The sequence below is a fragment of the Lipotes vexillifer genome, unplaced genomic scaffold, assembly GCF_000442215.2.
Source record: "Lipotes vexillifer unplaced genomic scaffold, Lipotes_vexillifer_v1.1 scaffold43, whole genome shotgun sequence".
NCBI classification, from domain to species: Eukaryota; Metazoa; Chordata; class Mammalia; order Artiodactyla; family Lipotidae; genus Lipotes; species Lipotes vexillifer.
The window spans coordinates 3,225,339-3,245,732 of record NW_006770037.1 but is presented as its reverse complement, the minus strand read 5'-3'; the positions used below and the strand labels follow the sequence as shown (position 1 = coordinate 3,245,732).

The window sequence follows — 20,394 nt, the reverse complement described above, 5'->3', positions numbered from 1 at the left end:
GCCAGACACAAAAGACCACATAATGTATGATTCCATTTATACAAAATGTCCAGAATATGCAAATCTAGAGAGACAGAAAGTAGATTTAGTGGTTGCTAGTAGCTCGAGGGATGGGGGAAATGCGTGTGACTGCTAATGAGTATAGGCATTCTTTTTGGTACCTTCATGATAGCAGGTAGTACTCTCATGACTTGAATCAAATGTTCTAAAATTGATTTTGGCGATGATTACACAACTCCGTGAATAGCACTGAACTGTACACTCTATATGGGTTAATTGTGTGGTATGTGAATTATGTTTCAATAAAGCTGTTACTTTTTAAAAAACAGGGTATTAAGGAAACATATAAAAGGAATCCTAACCTAATCTGGAGAATCAGGAGAGTTTAGTGAAGACCTGGATGCATAAGCGTTTTAAAACATAAAAGTGCATGGCACGTCTGAATGGCTACTAGTAGCTAAGAGAATTTAAGAATGGCTGGAGTACAGTGAATAAGTGGAAGAGACAGTAATAATGTAGCTTTTGCATTTACTGAACCTTTACCTATGTGCCAGGCACTTCTTACTCCAAACCCTTAATTATTATATTTAATCCTAACAACTCTTTGAGGTATAGACAGTTACTATCCTCATTTTACAGATAAGGAAACTGAGGCATAGTGGAGGAAAGTAACTTGCCCAAGGTCACAGCAAGTGGTGCTATCATGACTTGAACCAAAGCATTCTGGCCCCAAAGCCCCCCACACTCTAACACTTCAAAATCCACCCTTTCCTGGAAATTGCCTATCAATTAATTACAACTGGCCTAGTTTTATATATTCAATCCTATACAGTAAGCAGATATATTATAAATTTATACACAAGTTTCTTTGGTTGAGCACTAGATGAAGTACTCAACTTGGGTTTAGAGACCATGTTTTATAACACTTTTAACCTTTAAACTCTGGAATCACACTCAGCAAAACAGGTTGATCACTTATTAGCAGCTCTGAGAATTAAGACTTCCTGAAAGACGTGTTTCACACAACTTAGGAGGCATTTATTCATTATATTATTAATATTATCACTATTTCATTTATGTGTATAAACCAGTAAAGTAGAATGTCGTTAGAACTTGTTAGTATTTGTGTAAGAAAGTAGATCAAGCTTAGGTTTCTACTGTGAACATCTGTGTGGACGATAGTCCCTATGACTATGAGATATCAAAGTCAAAATGAATTAACATGCAGCTGGATCTGTGGACCTGGTCCTCAGAAGAACTGGACCAAGGAGATAAATTTGGAAGTTTGGGCATACAGCATGGTAACTCAAGCCATGATAATAGATTAAATACCTAAGGAGAAAGCACAGACAGAGAAAAGGTCTTAAAACACTGATTTTCAAGTTTCATAAGCATCACAATCACCTGGAGGGCTTGTTAAAACACAGATGGCTGGATCCCATCCCCAGTTTCTGACTTAGTAGGTGTGGGTGGGACCTGAGAATTTCCATTTCTAACAAGTTGATGTTGATGTTGCAAGTCTGGGGAACCACAGTTGGAGAATCAATGACCTACAGCAAAGCCCTACAAAACTCTGATAGTTAGGATAGGAAACTTACAAAAGAGACCAAGAAGAGGCCACAGTAAGGTAGGAAAAATACTACTCCAATTAAATTATTTTTACCAAGGTCACCAGCAGCCTCCTAACTGATAATCCAGTGGAAGTTTATGACTCCTTAAAACTAATTCAATTCTACTTGCAACAAAAATGTATGGAGCACCTACCATGTGCTACGCAAGTCTGTCCCCTATAACTCAGTCCTATCTTCTCCCTTGGCTTCCGAAATACCACTCACTCCCTCGTTGCTACTTCTTTTTTGAACACTTGTTCTCTGGTTCCTCTCCTTCCGCCCACACAAAACATCTCAAGGTTCCCCAGAATTCTGGGTCTTCTCTTCTACATGCAAGCTCTCCCAAGGCAGTTTCACCTAATCCCCTAACTTTGAGTACCATCTAGCTGCCAATAATTCTCCCACACCTCATCTTTAGAACTGACTTTGCCTCTGGGCTTCAGATCCTATTTCCAACTGCCAACCCAACCACGTATTTACAAACTAAGCCTCTTTCTTTCCATATTATCTCTTCAAAAAGCACAACTATCCCCCCAGAGGCCCAAGCCAGAAATCTGTGAATCTTCCTAGAGCAATCATTCTCACCTTAGCAGCATATTAGAACTTCCCAAAGAGCTTAAAAGAAAAAACCTCACTCGTGGGTCTAGTAATAATATGACAACAATAATCCTGTTCTATGTCCTTAACACACATGCATGTAAAGTGCCTAGCAAAAAATACTTGTGAGCACTCAGGAAAAGGGAGCTATCTTTGTAAACACTTTAAATTTCAGCTCTTCTGAAGTCTCTTCTTAAGTTTCTGATCAGAATCAACATTTGTTTAAGCTGTTTCATTAACAAAAAAATCAAACAAATGAAAAAATTTGTTTATAAGCCCCTCTAAGGTAAACTTTAAAAACTTGGGTTCAAATTCATATTCCTACTTTTTTCAAATATCCTTTGGTACATAGATCCTTATAGTTGATTTATAAAGGGAAGAGTAAAAGTTGTTAATTATATCACTTGAATCATAGATTTCTAGTTAAAATTTGGCCCATGGGTAAGAGACAACACAAAACAGTGAGAGAAGTCTATTGTTCATAGAGCCATTCACACAGACACTTATTTTCCCCATAAATGAAGAAAAAAAGAGACACCAATATATTCAAACAAGCTAATAGGAGAAGCCCATTATATACAATACAAGGTTACTTAAAAGTGTTTGCAAATGAGACATTCAACTCCACAGTGATATCAAAGCTCCTCTTTGGTGTTACTTTGTATTTTGAGTATTTTCAAAAGAGAATGACGAAGATTTAACACAGCCGCTATCTTCCAAAGTATAATGTTTTGTTTGTGCCCCTTGTCCAATGATGTTAGCAAATCTACTTTTTCTTGAAAAGATGTGCAGGAATGGGCAAATGGTAAGTCAGTAAGTTCATTTAAGGCTGCAAAATTCTGCCACTTTCACCCAAGAGAGCCAGTTTCTTATAACTTTAGCAATAACAGGAGAGCTCACAAATAGCCTGGAATATGACAGAAAACCAAAGAATAAAAGATACCAAAAATTTCGACTGGAATAAAGGGTAAGGGTTGTTTTTCTTTGACTGTTGTTTGCTTTAGCTGAACAAATCAGTAGTACATCTGTGTTACAAATGAATTAGAATTAAGCTATATATTTTAAAAATAAAATGTGTATGCAAATACCATCAGAGTATATAAACACACTAAAAAACCATCCTTTTCAAAAAAAATTCACTGCCTGGTAAGTGGAGAGGGACTTAAAGTTGTTAACTGAAATGGAATCAATGGAAATAAGCTTTATTTACATTTGGATGGTGGAAGCAGGAGGTTTGAACCCCCTTTTTTAATAAAAACTCTACGTACGAAGTAACCATACATCCAAATAGGAGGGAAACACAGGTATTGATTAGAATTATGAAAACCTAACGTGGGTGAGGAATGAGAAAAGAAGAAATTTAAAGGTTTTTCCCCAGTTTTATTTTTCTAGATTTGGGAAAATCTTTAATTTCTCCTTTTTTCTTGCGGTACGCGGGCCTCTCACTGTTGTGGCCTCTCCCATTGCAGAGCACAGGCTCCAGACGCGCAGGCTCAGCAGCCATGGCTCACGGGCCCAGCCGCTCCGCAGCATGTGGGATCTTCCCGGACCGAGGCATGAACCCATGTCCCCTGCATCGGCAGGCAGACTCTCAACTACTGCGCCACCAGGGAAGCCCTAATTTTTACATTTTATAAATGAACAAAATGTGTATATAATCTAAAGGTTACCTATTTTCAATATGATATATATATACATATATATATATATATATATATATATATATATATGGGTTTTTTTCTTTTTTTTTCCCCCCTTTGAGATTTTAATGTCAGCCTGATTCTTAAGAACTGTTGGGGGCTTCCCTGGTGGTGCAGTGGTTAAGAATCTGCCTGCCAATGCAAGGGACAAGGGTTCGAGCCCTGGCCCGGGAAGATCCCACATGCCGCGGAGCAACTAAGCCCGTGCGCCACAACTACTGAGCCTGCGCTCTAGAGCCCACAAGCCACAACTACTGAGCCCACTTGCCACAACTACTGAAGCCTGTGCTCCTAGAGCCCGTGCTCTGCAACAAGAGAAGCCACAACAATGAGAAGTCCTCACACCGCAACGAAGAGCTCCCCACTCACCGCAACTAGAGAAATCCCACACACAGCAACAAGGACCCAACACAGCCATACATAAATAAATAAATAAATGATTTATTAAAAAAGAACTGTTGGGTTCAATCAGTGGGGAAAAAATTAGTCTCTTTTATTATTTCTTTTAATTTACTTTTTGCACAGTCAGCTTTAATATTAGGATGTGATCATTTGGGGTGCCTTTTTAAAACACAGCCTTTCATACAGCTTTAGTGTTTTTTTTAGTTGAGGTACAGTTGATGTACAATTATTATGTAAGTTTCAGGTGTACCAATATATTTTTATAACCCATCCCCTAAGAGATCACACAGCCTGAACCTCTCCAGTGGTAGGGAAGTCATTCCATGAGCAAAGATTGTTCAACTTCAGAGAGCTTTGCCAAAGGACTAACAGCATGCTTTTCAAATTTAAAGTCTGAAAAACCTAAATGCAAAATAAGGAAGTTTATTTATTTAATACCATCGTAGTATTAGACCCTGGTACATTCATAGTCCCAAGTTCATGGGGGTATATGAGATACATCTCAAATGTTTTTCAGCAGATCACCAATGCCAGGTGGAACACTTATGCCAGGTGACATAATCAAGTACTTTTCTCCAGAGTCCACCTGGGTGAGCTGTTTGCCCTGTGTCCTGGGTGGGAGACAGTGTGATACGGAGAGAGCAGAGGTGAGGGTCCAGCCACTGAGTTCTCTGTGCTCAATTTCTGAGATGTGCCTGCTCACATCCTCTTCCCAACACCCCGTTGTCCTCTGTTTACAAAAGAATTCATGATGCACCTCTTCCCTTCCCAAGCCCCATTTCACCCACCCACACCAAAAAGGAGCAAGACCTCCTGTTTGAAGACAAGATTGAGGATCTCCTCCCAGCCTCAGGGCTTGCTTTTTGTGTCCCAATAGAATCATTTATTCAATTAACAAAGTCTGTCGACTCAGCACCTACTACGTGCTGCTATGGGTTCTCAGGACTGTTAGTTGTTCCGAATAGTGGGCATCACCCAGCAGCCTCCCAAAGGGAACAAGTTTTGTTTGAGGAAGCATCTGGAAGTGAGCTTCCAATTCCATTCTGCCACGCCCAGTGCAGACCTGAGGAATTATTCTCCCTCTCTAAAAATGTCCACCTGGATTCCCAGTTGGGAAAGGAACCATTAGAGTTGCAACAGCAACCAAGCAAAAACTTGTTGATTCAACTCACTTATAAATTTATTTACTATTATAAATGGATCTCAAAACAAACTGCTAAAATTTAAGGAACTGAGAATTGTTTCATTTTTGTTGTTCTCTTCTGTCTATTCTATTGTATCAGAACAACCCAGGCCACTGTAGGTACCTTCTACTCCAGGCAATGAATGTACAATGTGCTTGACTATTACTTAAGACTCCACACTCAGCTCCTATGTGCTCAACAGACCACTCACTATAATTCAGAAAGAAAATACCTCTGATCCACTTGGACACAGAACAACGAGGGCCTTCCATCAGTCTAGTGAGACAACTCCTCTTTACATTAGCCCTATAGGATCCACATGAATGACAGTCTTCAAGAGGAACTGAAATTGTCTCCCTCTTTACTACCCTTGTAGCCAGGCTTTCTCTTCTCTAAGGACACATTTCTTCTCAGGCAGTAACTTGGTCCTAGCAAACATGGCTTCCTGCCCTTCACACTTACAACACTTACACACTTACACACTTACAACACTTGTCTGAACCTGCTTGATTCACAATACCCTTAGCCCTCTTCCACAAATATGTTTATTTTTATTGGGGAGTGGGAGTGGAAAGATGAGGGAGAAGGAAATTAAGGGGATAAGGAAAAACAAAACATGTTCCCATGGCTCCAAAAGTTCCAGAAACTCTACAACTACAGAAATAGAAAGGGGATTCAAATTCTTCCCTTCCCAACAGCTCCCCACAGGCTAACGCCTACGAAACTAGAGACTCCCATCCTAGTTTATCTCCATGTTGGGGGGCACAGGGGGGTGTTGTCCCAGCTATCAAATTCTAATTTGTAAAACCTGGTAAAAGTTAGTAAATTATGATATCATAGCCTTAGATACAGTCAATTTCTTAACACCCCCCACACACAAATTTTTAAGCAAAATATCACCTCACTTCTAGTAAAGCCTGGATTCTACTCTAAGAATAACCATTTCTTAGTTCTATGGCCTTGGCAAGTCACTACTTCTGATATTCCAGAGTTGTGGTGAGGATTAGATCACTCTGCACAATACCCAGTTGATACTATAATCATGCAGATACGTGTTGTCTACTTTGTTCAATGCAAACCAAAACAAGTGCTCACTCTAGTATAATTATTTTTCAACAGCTGGAGCAATTCCTGTAATGACGATAACACATAAATTTTATCGAAAAGAATGAACAGCCTGTGCTTAAAAGAGGGGGAGGATCTTAAAGAACTCTAGAAATTAATACGTATTAAAATATTTTTTATCTGTTTTAACTAGGTTGTTCTATTGTATGAGAATAATGTAGGCCATGTGGGTACCTTCTACTCCAGTCAATGAATGCACAATGTCCTTGACTATTTCTTACACTCCACTCCGATCCAATATATTGTTTTCAGAGTTGTTCTAGAACAGGAACATAAAACTACCTGCTTAAATTAAGGAACACTAGGAGCAAACAGTGGTGGCAAGATTTACTTGCCTCAGAATCCCTCCACAAGCTGACAACTATTAGCCCCTTTACTATTCCATTACTCACCAGAAAAAGGAAACAGATTTAGTTCAAATCACAGGCAAGTCCTTTATACTTGGACATATTTGCCCAAAGACTATCAGATTGGATTTAGAAAGAACCTTGCCAAAGAAGGGAAAACAATTTCTTATCCTTTAATCAATTCTTCTCTAAACCCAGGAAACACTATACAATTTGTTTCCCATATCTAGTAAGTAACCACTTAGCCCTACTTTCTTTCTTTAAAAATTTATTTATTTGTTTATTTTTGGCTGCGTTGCGTCTTCGTTGCTGCACGCAGGCTTTCTCTCTAGTTGCGGCGAGCGGGGGCTACTCTTCGTTGTGGTGCGTGGGCTTCTCATTACAGTGGCTTCTCTTGTTGCGGAGCACGGGCTCTAGAGCAGAGGCTCAGTAGTTGTGGCACACGGGCTAAGTTGCTCTGCGGCATGTGAGATCTTCCTGAATCAGGGCTCGAACCCGTGTCCCCTGCATTGGCAGGCGGATTCTTAACCACTGGGCCACCAGGGAACTCCCAGCACTACTTTCTATTTATAAAGCCTACTCTAGTCACAGAGCATTCAGACCCACGTCTAGCTATGAGAAAAATAACTAAAGGGAGTTTCCTTGAGAACACTCCACTATCTCTATACTTTCTCCCAAACAAAATACTACAGAATCACTTGATGTGAGCAAAGGCATTTACATTTCTATCCTATTAACTAGCCTAACATCATACAAATTTCCTACATGATCAAGCAGAGGCAAATTAACAGATGGTCATTATCCCAGGCCCAAATGTCTGATCTAGCTGGTAAACAGAAATAAAATCCAAAAGTCATCTCCAGCTGATGTCCCACAATTCAAACCTAGAAGCTTAGTTGGAATACTCTTACCAGTAAATTGTTTTTAGGTTGGTCTCATGAAAGAAACTATCATTTAAGGAGCCAGAAAGTGCTCCCCTACTTTTGTTCTCATTAGACTTTCTGCATATAACTTTGTAACCACCTTGCTCTTGTGCAGCTAAAGCTACATCTACATCTTCTGGCCAGTCAGCTTGCTTGGTCCCTGGCTTCCCATGGTCCCCCCTGCTGCTCGTCTTCCCAGTAATCCAATCACTGTTCTTCCTGTACGCCTAAAACTGATCTAATGCCTATCTTCTGAACTGTACTGTCTGTCAGACAGCAAAACCACTGGGGAGGGGGCTGAGGTGGGGGGGAGAGACCACAAGAAATAGTAGTGGACTATGGGTACATGTGGCATAACTCACCTGTCCTAACCAGCAGTTCCAGAACCTGTCCTGACCAAGTGACTCAGACTGTACACCCTGGCTCACTCTAGCAGACCTGTTCTTGACCCAACCTAACCCTTTAAACTGGGTATGGTTTCCCTGGCCACCCATCTCGTACCCAAAATATTCTACTTAAGCAGAAGAGTCTCATGGTTAATTATGGCCATGCTTATAGAAAAGGAAGCTAACATTCAAGTACCTCTTCCACACTTGGTACTGTACTAGGAGCTTTCTCATTCAAGACCCACCAAAGCCCACTGATATAAATATTGCCCTCATTTTACATGAAGAAACCACAGAACTCCACTATCTTCATATTTAAGAAAATAAAGCTAACTGTATCAGATACTGAATAATGTTAATAAAGATTCTTTTTAATGTTTCCCTTAACGGGGTTACTTTTCATGTTGTTCACTGTGTGAAGAGTAGTCCACTGCAGTGCCAAGGAATCTAGCTTAAACAATTTCTAATTAGCTACCACCCCACCTTAAAAATTCTGCTTCACCAAAAAGAAAATGCCACATCTTAAATGGCATCATATACTTATACACTATTTAAATTAACTTCTAATGGCCATACTACCCAAAGCAATCTACAGATTTAATGTGATCCCTATCAAATTACCCATGACATTTTTCAAATAACTAGAACAAATAATCCTAAAATTTATATGGAACTACAAAAGACCCAGAATTGTCAAAGCAATCCTGAAGAAAAAGAACAAAGCTGAAGGCATAAACCTCCCACACTTCAGACAATACCACAAAGCTACAGTAATCAAAACAGTGTGGTATTGGCATGAAAGCAGACATATGGATCAATGGAACAGAATAGAGTCCAGAAATAAATCCACACACCTATGGTCAATTATTTTTGACAAAGGAGGCAAGACTATACAGTGGAGAAAAGACAGTTTCTTCAGCAAGTTGTGTTGGTAAAGCTAGACAGCTGCATGTAAATCAACGAAATTAGAACAATTCCTCACACCATACACAAACTCACAATGGCTTAAAAACTTAAATATAAGATAGGACACCATAAAACTCCTAAAAGAGATCACAGGCAAAACATTCTCTGACACAAATCATAGCAATATTTTCTTAGCTCACTCTCCCAACACAATAGAAATAAAAGCAAAAATAAACAAATGGGACCTAATCAAACTTACAAGCTTTTGCACATCAAAGGAATCCATAAACAAAACAAAAAGACAACCTACAGATTGGGAGAAAATATTTGCAAGTGATGTGACTGACAAGGGCCTAATTTCCAAAATACACAAACAGCTCATACAACTCGATAACAAAAAGCAAAAAACCCAATCAAAAAATTACATTTCTGGGATGTCCCTCGTGGCGCAGTGGTTAAGAATCCGCCTGCCAATGCAGGGGACACGGATTCGAGCCCTGGTCCAGGAAGATCCCACATGCTGCAGAGCAACTAAGCCCACGCACCACAACTACTAAGCCTGTGCTCTAGAGCCCGCAAACCACAACTACTGAGCCTGCAAGCCACAACTACTGAAGCCCACGCGCCTAGAGCCCGTGCTCCACAGCAAGAGAAGCCACTGCAACAAGGAGCACACACAGTGCAACAAAGAGGAGCCCCCACTCGCCGCAACTAGAGAAAGCCCACGCGCAGCAACAAAGGCCCAATACAGCCAAAAATAAAGAAACAAATTTTTAAAAATAAAGTTTATCATGGATTCTTTTAAAAAAAAAAGACATTTCTCTGAAGAAGACTTACAGATGGCCAACAGGCACATGAAAAGATGCTCAACATCACTAATTATTAGAGAAATGCAAATCAAGGCATCACCTCACACCAGTCAGAACAGCCATCATTAAAAACTCCACAAACAATAAATGCTGGAGAGGGTGTGGAGAAAAGGGAACCCTCCTACATGGTTGGTGGGAATGTTAATTGGTGCCGCCACTATGGAGAACAGTATGGAGGTTCCTTAAAAAACTAGAGTTACCATATGATTCAGCAATCCTACTCCTGGGCATATATCCGGAGAAAATTATAATTCAAAAACATACATGCACCTCAATATTCACAGCAGCGCTATTAACAATAGCCAAGACATGGAAGCAACCTAAATGTCCATCAACAGATGGATAAAGAAGATGTGGTACACGCACACACACACCCCACACACACAATGGAATACTACTGAGCCATAAAAAAGAATGAAATAATGCCATCTGCAGCAATGTGGATAGACCCAGAGATTATTATACTAAGCGAAGTAAGTCAGACAGAGAAAGACAAATATCATATGATATCACTTATATGTGGGCTCTAAAATATGATACAAATAAACTTATTTACAAAACAGAAACAGACTCACAGACATAGAAAACAAATTTATGGTTACCAAAGGGGAAAGGGGAGAGGGATAAATTAGGAGTTTGGGATTAGCAGATACAAACCACTATATATAAAGTAGAGAAACAACAAGGACCTACTGTATAGTACAGGAAACTATGTTCAATATCTTGTAATAACCTATAATGGAAAAGAATATAAAAAAGAATATATATGTATAACTGAATCACTTTGTTGTACACCAGAAACTAACACAACATTGTAAATCAACTATACTTCAATAAAATATAAAAAAATTTTAGGGACTTCCCCGGTGGTCCAGTGGTTAAGAATCTGCCTTCCAACGCAGGGGACGCGGGTTAGATCCCTGGTCGGGGAACTAAGATCCCACATGTCACAGGGCAACTAAGCCCATGCACCGCAACAAAAGATCCCGCATGCCGCAACGAAGATCCCACGTGTCGCAACTACGACCCAATGCAGCCAAATAAAACAAACAACAAAGTAAAAATTAAAAATAAATTTTAAAAAAATCAAATTCTAAAATGTACAAATTAGTAATCTTTATATCTTCAGAATTACTAGGATATTTACTATGCTTACTGGTGATATAACAGCTTAATAAAAACATATCATTCACTCTACACACAATAATTGCTTCTGGGGAAGACACCTAAAGGTACACTGTGAGAAAATGACTGACTTTTCAATATATACTCTTTTGTACCATTTTAAACCTTTATCATTTGCATGCATTATATATTCTATAAGGAAGTATGCCTCCAGATTCAATCACCAATTTACAGGAGATACAGAGGACATAAGAATGTGTTAATTAAGCTAAGCCCCAGGGATAGAGTCATTAAAATCCAGACTCTGAGAAACTCTAAAGGACATAAAACCTTATTTCTTTAATAAACAGATTTCAAGGGAGAGAGAAAATGAGAGAGGCAGCAAGGGGAACCTCTAGATTAAAAGGGACTTAAAAGTCATTACCAACCAAATGCAAATTAGGGACTTTATATGGATGCTGATTCAAACTATGATATCTGAGACAACCAGACATTTGAACACTGGATATCTGATGATATTAAGGAATTTAAGGGGGGTGAGATAGATTTTTTTTTTTTAAAGAATCCTTATCTTTTAAAGATGCACTAGACTCCAAATGAAATGATACCTGGGATTTGCTTAAAAATAATCCAGGAGGAAGAAGAGGGGGAATAAATGAAACAAAATTAGGCATGATTTGATTACTGTCAAAGCTGGGTGATAGGTACATGGGGCTTTACTAATGCATTTCATCGACTTTTATGTGATTAAAATTTTCCATAACAAGTTAGAAAGTCAAATACTTGCAAGATGCAAATATTTTTATGTAAATGAAAACCAAGTCATTTAAAAATGATACCACATATAACTTGAACATATCTGAGTTTTAGATGACATAAAGGAATCTTATGATACTAAGATGGAGAGTAAACTTCAGAAGCTAGGTGTCAGGTCAATCTGTTAATTTTGTTAGGTAAGATAATGGTATTGTGGTTATGGGGGAAAATCTTTTTTTTTTTTGGAAAATCATTTTTTAAAGACACATATTGATGTATTTAGGTCTAAAATGACATGATATCTAGAATTTGCTTTAAAAAATTTAATTGGGACAAGAATAAACAAGTATGGCAAAATATTGAAACTAATTGGTACATATATAGGGGCTCAGTGACCCTACCTTTGTGTGTTTCTGTTTTAAAATGTAAATAATATGATTATAATAACAGTAACAATAACAGATTCTAAGAACTTCCTCCACTATGTGAGAGAAGGAAAAAAACAAGATAAATAACCCAAACTAAAACATCTTAGTTCAGATAAGGGTCAAGTTTGGGGGGAGGAGGGCAAGAACCACTACACAAGAGTTTTACTGGGACTTCCCTGGTGGCGCAGTGGTTAAGAATCCACCTGCTGGGCTTCCTTGGTGGCACAGTGGTTAAGAATCTGCCCGCCAATGCAATGGACACGGGAATCCGTGGGCCGGGAAGATCCCACATGCCATGGAGCAACTAAGCCCATGCGCCACAACTACTGAGCCTGAGCTCTAGAGCCCACGTGAGCCCACAACTGAGCCCACGTGCCACAACTACTGAAGCCTGCGCGCCTAGAGCCGGTGTTCCAAAACAAGAGAAGCCATCGATCGCGATGAGAAGCCTGTGTACCACAACAAAGAATAGCCCCCACTCGCCGCAGCTAGAGAAAGCCCGCACACAGCAACGAAGACCCAACACAACCAAAAAAAGAAAAAAAGAAAAAAAAGTTTTACTCCTTCAACTCACCTGAATTTTACAAATAGCAGAGAGTATGGTAAGGAAAATCTCACAGTGTTCCACCATAATTGGGGCAACACTCAAAGCAAAGAAAAAAAAAATTTTTTTTTCCAAGAATTATTTCCTCCTGCCAGTCTTGCCCTAGATATCCATTTATAAAGAAACTTTCAATGTTTCTCAAGTTCAAGAAGTAGGATTGTCAGTGAGTGTTTTGTATGGAAACAAAGCTTCCTAACACCCTGAGCACATACGATTCTGATTGTACACAGAGTTTCTGGGCGTGAAAATGGTACTTTTTTCATTGCTAGTTTTCTGGCTGTGCTCCAAAACTACTTTTATCAAGTTATCTTGAGTGAGATCCTTTCTTGGAGGGAAGATGAGGACCTTTGAAAGACTTTTATGAAAACATTTGCCCATATACATCTCAGCACTTCAAGTAGTGATACCAATGACACCACTTTGAGGTTCTAAAGAGAAAAACACAATCTAAAATTACCTAATTCCGCCAAAATTTCTGCTGTGGGCAATCACCACCATAATTGTTATTACTGGAAGGGAGAAAAAGAAATTAACACTTTCTGAGATTTTACTAAATGCCACTATTTAATATGCATTTTTAACTAAGTCCTCTTAACAACCTAATAGGTACTATTATTGTCCAAAAATTACAAATGAGAAAAGTGGGGCACTGAAAGGTTAAGTAACTTGTTAAGTAGCTTCCTATAAGTAAGTAGCAGAACCAGACTTGAACCCAAACAGTCTGGCTCCAACATCTGGGCTACTCTCTGCTATACTACTCTGTACCCTAACTTTTCACCCTGAAGAGCAGGAAAGATGACCACTTGAACATTCCTAGACCCTAGATCATTGACCCTCTTCACATTCCTGGTTACCTTTCAGATTTTACATTATTCAAAAAACAAAATAAACAACGGAAACTAACAAAACCAAAAAATTCTGGCAGGTCCTTCTTTAATGAAATTAAATAGTCTGGAGAGAATTAACGGCAGCTATTACATTAGAACCACTGACCAAGGCTAATAGGGTCCCCTAACTGCCCACCCTAATGCAAAGCTCACCAGCTGATGAACCCTGTCTAGATACAGAGATCCCAGCCAGTTTCATATTGCTTCATTCTTCCATTTGATTGGTTAAATCAGAATCAAACATCTATAACATGAAAGAAACAAGGAAACAAAAAGTTAAAGAAATGTGACAAAGCAATAAACAATTCATAAAACAGAACAGAACTTGTGAAAAGCTCTCTAACTGAGATCCTCAGAAAGGCAAGATGTTGCATTCATAAAGCAAGACAGGAAGCTGTGAAAAGGGAAAAGAGTACAAGAAAAGACTCTTGAAAAAAAAATTTTTTAAAGGCAGTATAGGGCTTCTCTGGTGGCGCAGTGGTTGAGAATCTGCCTGCTAATGCAGGGGACACAGGTTCGAGCCCTGGTCTGGGAGGATCCCACATGCCGCGGAGCAACTAGGCCCGTGAGCCACAACTACTGAGCCTGCACGTCTGGAGCCTGTGCTCCACAACAAGAGAGGCCGCGACAGTGAGAGGCCCATGTACCACGATGAAGAGTGGCCCCCACTTGCCACAACTAGAGAAAGCCCTCGCACAGAAACGAAGACCCAACACAGCAAAAATAATTAATTAATAAACTCCTACCCCCAATACCTTCTTTTTAAAAAAAAAAGGCAGTATAAGGTTTTATATGGTGGTGACAAAACCTAGAAAGTAGAAATAGGAAACAGAGACAAGAAATTAACCGAACGACACACAGCATCAGTCCAGGAGGTCAGTATTTAACTAATAAAAATTCCAGAATGAAAAGGAAAAAAAACTTGAAGAGAGGAAATTTTCAGAGAAATATAAATTTTCCACAACTAAAAGATTTAATAAACTAATACATTTATAGAGTATTCCAATTAATACGGGGCACTCAGTGCTCAAATGAATAGAGACCCACACCAAGTTATATCACTGGGAAATTTCAGACAACAAAGACAAAAAAGCTCATCTGCAAAGGAACAAGAATCAAACTGGCCTTCTCCCACGGCAATAGAAATAAAACAAAAAATAAACAAATGGCACCTAATCAAACTTACAAGTTTTTATACAGCAAAGGAAACCATAAATAAAACAAAAACACAACCTACAGACTGGAGAAAATACTTGTAAATGATGCAACTGACAAGGGCTTAATTTCCAAAAATACAAAACAGCTCACACAACTCAATAACAACCGAACAACCCAATCGAAAAATGGGCAGAAGGGCTTCCCTGGTGGCGCAGTGGTTAAGAATCCACCTGCCAAAGCAGGGGACACAGGTTCAAGCCCTGGTCCGGAAAGATCCCACATGCCGCGGAGCAACTAAGCCCGTGTACCACAACTACTGAGCCTGCTCTCTAGAGCCTATGAGCCACAACTACTGAGCCCGTGAGCCATAACTACTGAAGCCTGCACACCTACAGCCTGTTCTCTGCAACAAGAAGCCACTGCAATGAGAAGCCCGTGCACCGCAACGAAGAGTAGCCCCCCCGCCGCAACTAGAGAAAGCCCATGCACAGCATCAAAGACCCAACACAGCCAAAAATAAAATAAATTAAATAAAATAAATTAATTTTTAAAAAAAGAAAAATGGACAGAAGACCTAAATAGACATTTCTCCAAAAAAGACTTACAGATGGCCAACAAGCACATGAAAAGACGCTCATGATGGCTAATTATTAGAGAAATGCAAATCAAAACTACAATGAGGTTCCACCTCACACCGGTTAGAAAGACCATCACTTGTAAAAAGTCTACAAATAACAAATGGTAGAGAGGGTGTGGAGAAAAGGGAACACCCCTTGCACTGTTGGTGAGAATGTAAATTGGTGCAGCCACTATGGAAAACAGTATGGAGGTTCCTCAAAAAACTAAAAATAAAGTTGCCATATGATCCAGCAATTCCACTCCTGGGCATATATCCAGACAAAATTATAATTCGAAAAGATACATGCACCCCAATGTTAACAGCAGCACTATTTAGAATAGCCAAGACATGGAAACAACCTAAATGTCCATCAACAGAGGAATGGATAAAGAAGATGTAGGATGTGTGTGTGTCTAGACACACACACACACACACACACACACACACTGAAATATTACTCAGCCATTAAAAAGAATGAAATATGAAATAATGCCATTTGCAGCAACGTGGATGGACCTAGGGACTTCCCTGGCAGTCCAGTGGTTAAGACTCTGCACTCCCACTTCTGGGGGCATGGGTTTGATCCCTGGTCGGGGAACTAAGATCCCGCGTGCTGCATGGTGTGGGCAATAAAAAAGGATGGACCTAGAGATTATCATAATAAGTGGAGTAAGTCAGACAGAGAAAGACAAATACCATATGATATCAGTTTGAGGTGGAATCTAAAAAAAAAAATGATAAAAATGAACTCATTTACATAACAGAAACAGACTCACAGACATAGAAAACAAACCTATGGTTACCAAAGGGGAAAGGTGGGGGGGGAGGGATAAATTCGGAGTTTGGGATGAACATACACACACTACTATATATAAAATAATCAACAAGGACCTACTGTATAGCACAGGGAACTCTACTCAGTATTCTGTGATAACCCAGATGGGAAAAGAATCTGAAAAACAATGGATATATGTATATGTATAACTGAATCACTTTGCTGTACACCTGAAACTAACACAGCATTGTAAATCAACTATACTCCAATATAAAATAAAAATTAAATTTAAAAAAAGAGAAACACGAATACCATATGATATCACTTATATGTGGAATCTAAAATATGACACAAACGAGCTTATCTACAAAACAGAAACCAACTCGCAGACATAGAGAACAGACTTGTGGTTGCCAAGGATGGAGGAGAGGCTGGGAATTTGTGATTAGCAGATGCAAACTATTATATATAGAATGGATAGACAACAAGGTCCTACTGTATAGCACAGGGAACTATATTCAATATGCTGTGATAAACCATAATGGAAAAGAATATGAAAAAGAATGTACAGATAGGTATAACTGAATCACTTTGCTGTACAGCAGAAATTAACACTGTAAATCAACTATATTTCAATAAAATAAATTTTTAAAAAAAGAATCAAACTGAACTAAGACTTATCAATATTGAAGAATACTAGTGAATAATGAAGCAATGCCTTTGAAGTTCTGACAGAAAATTATGTTCAACCTAGAATTCTACTCCCAGCCACACTAACATTCCATTTTAAGAATAAAATAAAAACATTTTCAGACAAGGAATTACTCAATATTTACCTCCCACACATCTTACCTTTGTATGTACCCCAGCAAAACAAGGCAATAAACCAAGGAAGACGACTCTATTCGAAATGAGCATAATGAAGGCAAGTCACAGGATGTTCACTGAGCAGCAGTTCTAAATAAAACAGATTAGAACAGAAGATACAGGACATCAAGAGAGGGGTAACTATGAAAAAGGGAGATACCAGAAATTTCATTCTATCTTACAGAAAACGAAAAACTTAAGGTCAGTTATAAAAGCTAACAATACCCCCCCCCAAAAAAAAATACAACAGAGAACTCTGATGTGGAGAGGTCGTGGCACCCTGTTTTATCTTTGTAGAACTACCTTCTCCCCACCCCAACACATGTGCTTCAAATGGGGCGGACTCCATACCCATCTCCATCTGGGCATGTGACCAGGCTCTGACTATTCTAATCTATTCTCTCCACCTTGCCATAGCAACTGGTTCAGAAATATGCACAGAGCCGAGAATCAGTACTGGTGGGGGAGAGAGGTGAAGTAGGAGGTTACTGAAAATAAAGCCAAAGGAGGAAAGCACACAGATACAGTGAGAGACCAATTCTTCAAAGTAACATTTGAGCACATGGATCCAATACTACTCTATCCCCCTAGACTCTCAGTTCTGGAAACCAATTTCCTTTCTCACTTAAGTTCTAATTGAACTGGTTTTCTAACACTTATAAGGATCCCTAACCACAACACTCCTCTTTCAAAGCCAGAGGTCAAAAGATACCACCTATTGTTAATGAAATAAAAATAAACATATAGTATTTACTAACGCGACCAGAGCTAAAAATGATGATATATAACTATTTCAAAAAGCAGGTAGGGAATGGGGTAGTGGTGTTGGGATATAATTCTTCATGGGTCTCTATGACTTGCAAGCAAGGCGCAGTCTGCTCTTTGTTCTGGAATACAATCTCAAGGATGTTAATATATCAAACCACCTTAGAAGACAGAAACTCTTCCTCCAGAGCAAAGAGCCAGCATACTACTGTCTCCCTCTGGAGCAAAGAGCAGGCATGCTTACTGCCCATTATAAAATATGTGCAATCCCTAAACTCAGAGTTTTCTCCAGTAACAAAACTCATTATGTGAACAGGTGTTATCTGGCCCTCCCCTCAGTGCCCTGTGGGAACTGTGGCTCAGGACACTGGCACAAATGAATGTTGATACCCTATAGCTACTGCTATTGCTGTGAGTAATGAACTCTACTTCATCTCTGACTCTGCCTCCTACCAGAATAGGAGTCTTTACCTTCCACCAGCATCCAAGAAACTGTGGCAGGCTAATTTGTTAGCTTCAAGTAGAGTAAACTCTCAGATCCTTTCTAATTCCTTTTTTTTTGGCTGCGTTTGGTCTTTGTTGCTGCGCGCGGGCTTTCTCTAGTTGTGGCGAGTAGGGGCTACTCTTCGCTGCGGTGCACAGGCTTCTCAACACAGTGACTTCTCTTTTTGTGGAGCACGGGCCCCAGGTGCGGGCTTCAGTAGTTGCAGCACACGGGCTCAGTAGCTGTGCCCTAGAGCACAGGCTCAGTAGTTGTGGCGCATGAGCTCAGTAGTTGTGGCATAGGGCTTAGATGTTCTGCAGCATGTGGGATCTTCCTGGACCAGGAATCGAACCCATGTCCCCTGCACTGGCGGGTGGATTCTTTTTTTTTAATTAATTAATTTATTTATTTATTTATTCATTCATTCATTCATTCATTCATTTTGTCTGCGCTGGGTCTTCGTTGCTGCACGCGGGCTTTTCCCTGGTTGCGGTGAGTGGGGGCTACTCTTCGTTGTGGTGCACCAGGGAAGTTCCCTTTGTAATTCCTGACAGGTGGTAAATGGGAGCTAAATCTTGACTATCACTCCAGAAAGTCAATAGATTAATGCTTAAAATTGACAAATCAAGACATGGAAGTGGGGCTTCCATGGTGGCGCAGTGGTTAAGAATCCGCGTGCCAATGCAGGGGACACGGGTTCGAGCCCTGGGCCAGGAAGATCCCACATGCCGCAGAGCAACTAAGTCCGTGTGCCACAACTACTGAAGCCCGCATGCCACAACTACTGAAGCCCATGCGCCTAGAGCTCATGCTCCACAACAAGAGAAGCCACCACAATAAGAAGCCTGCACACCACAATGAAGAGTAGCCCCTGCTCACCACAACTAGAGAAAGCCCATGAGCAGCAGCAAAGACCCAACACAGCCACAATTAATCAATTAATTAATTTTTAAAAAGAAATGGAAGTAAAAGCACATTAATATGGGGGATTATCACTAAAAGAATCAAATAGAGAAACAATTGAAGTAGTTCCCTCAGGAAAGGAACTGGGGAGGCATAGGACAAGACGATTACTGTTTTCACCATAAACTCTTCTGAACTATTACATTTTCCCCCCACCATCATGCACTGGAGAAAGAAGACTTTCCTGGCTCCTTTAAAGGGGAAAAAAAGAAGTGTACAAGAAAAAATTCTTTTCAGTACTTTCATCCCACTGAAATTGAATGGTAGCATCAAGAAAAGTACCTAATTAAGTATGATGCTCTCATCACAGTTCTGGAAACCTAAAAGGGAAACTCTCTCACCAATGATCATCTCAAGACAGAAAACAGTCTTAATGGATCTCAAAAAAAGTATGCCACATCTTGCTTTGGAGAAGTTTTGTTCAATAAAATGATTCTACTAGCTATGTACACAATAGTGTCCTACAACTTCTATGGAAAGCACATTACTGGCTTCAGCATATAAATATGTATCCTTAAGCATAATTTCCTGCAATTATAGATTCTATGTTACCCCTAAATCACTAGTGTTTTAAAAGTGAAATTAAAATTAATTTATGGGAACAAAGAAGAAATATTCTTATGGCAAAGGGAATAAAATATGGCATCTTACAAGAAAAAAAGATAGTTAATTAAGGTTCAAAAAGTAATTCACATTAAAGAATCAGAATTTTCTAATCAAAATTTGAAATTACAAATTATTTTGTATGGTAGGTAGGGGATGACTATTTCCATTTAGTATAATTTTATACAAATTACAGGGAAGTTTTTTCTTAAAAATCCAGGACAGCAAAGCCTACCCACTGTCTACCCCTCTACTCCTCCACTAAATTATACTTCCTATACAGCACATTATAACTTTTGCCCTCCTGCTGA

The 20,394-nt window shown here is 39.4% G+C and overlaps 1 protein-coding gene across 2 annotated transcripts in view; it reads right to left on the bottom strand.

Moving 5' to 3' along the window:
* The window catches only part of FBXO34 (F-box protein 34), an 85,958-nt gene that overhangs the window by 48,309 nt on the left and 17,255 nt on the right, over positions 1–20,394 (bottom strand). Inside the window, exons 1-2 of one of the 2 annotated variants that reach the window (XM_007445985.1) lie at positions 14,003–14,048; positions 12,933–13,002 (exon numbers count right to left, since the gene is read on the bottom strand). The exons of the other annotated variant lie outside the window; for it this stretch is intronic. Of the exons in view, the coding sequence (XP_007446047.1) occupies positions 12,933–13,002; positions 14,003–14,048 (116 nt within the window). Of the gene's footprint in view, positions 1–12,932; positions 13,003–14,002; positions 14,049–20,394 lie in introns of those variants that run through there. 2 annotated transcript variants of the gene reach the window in all.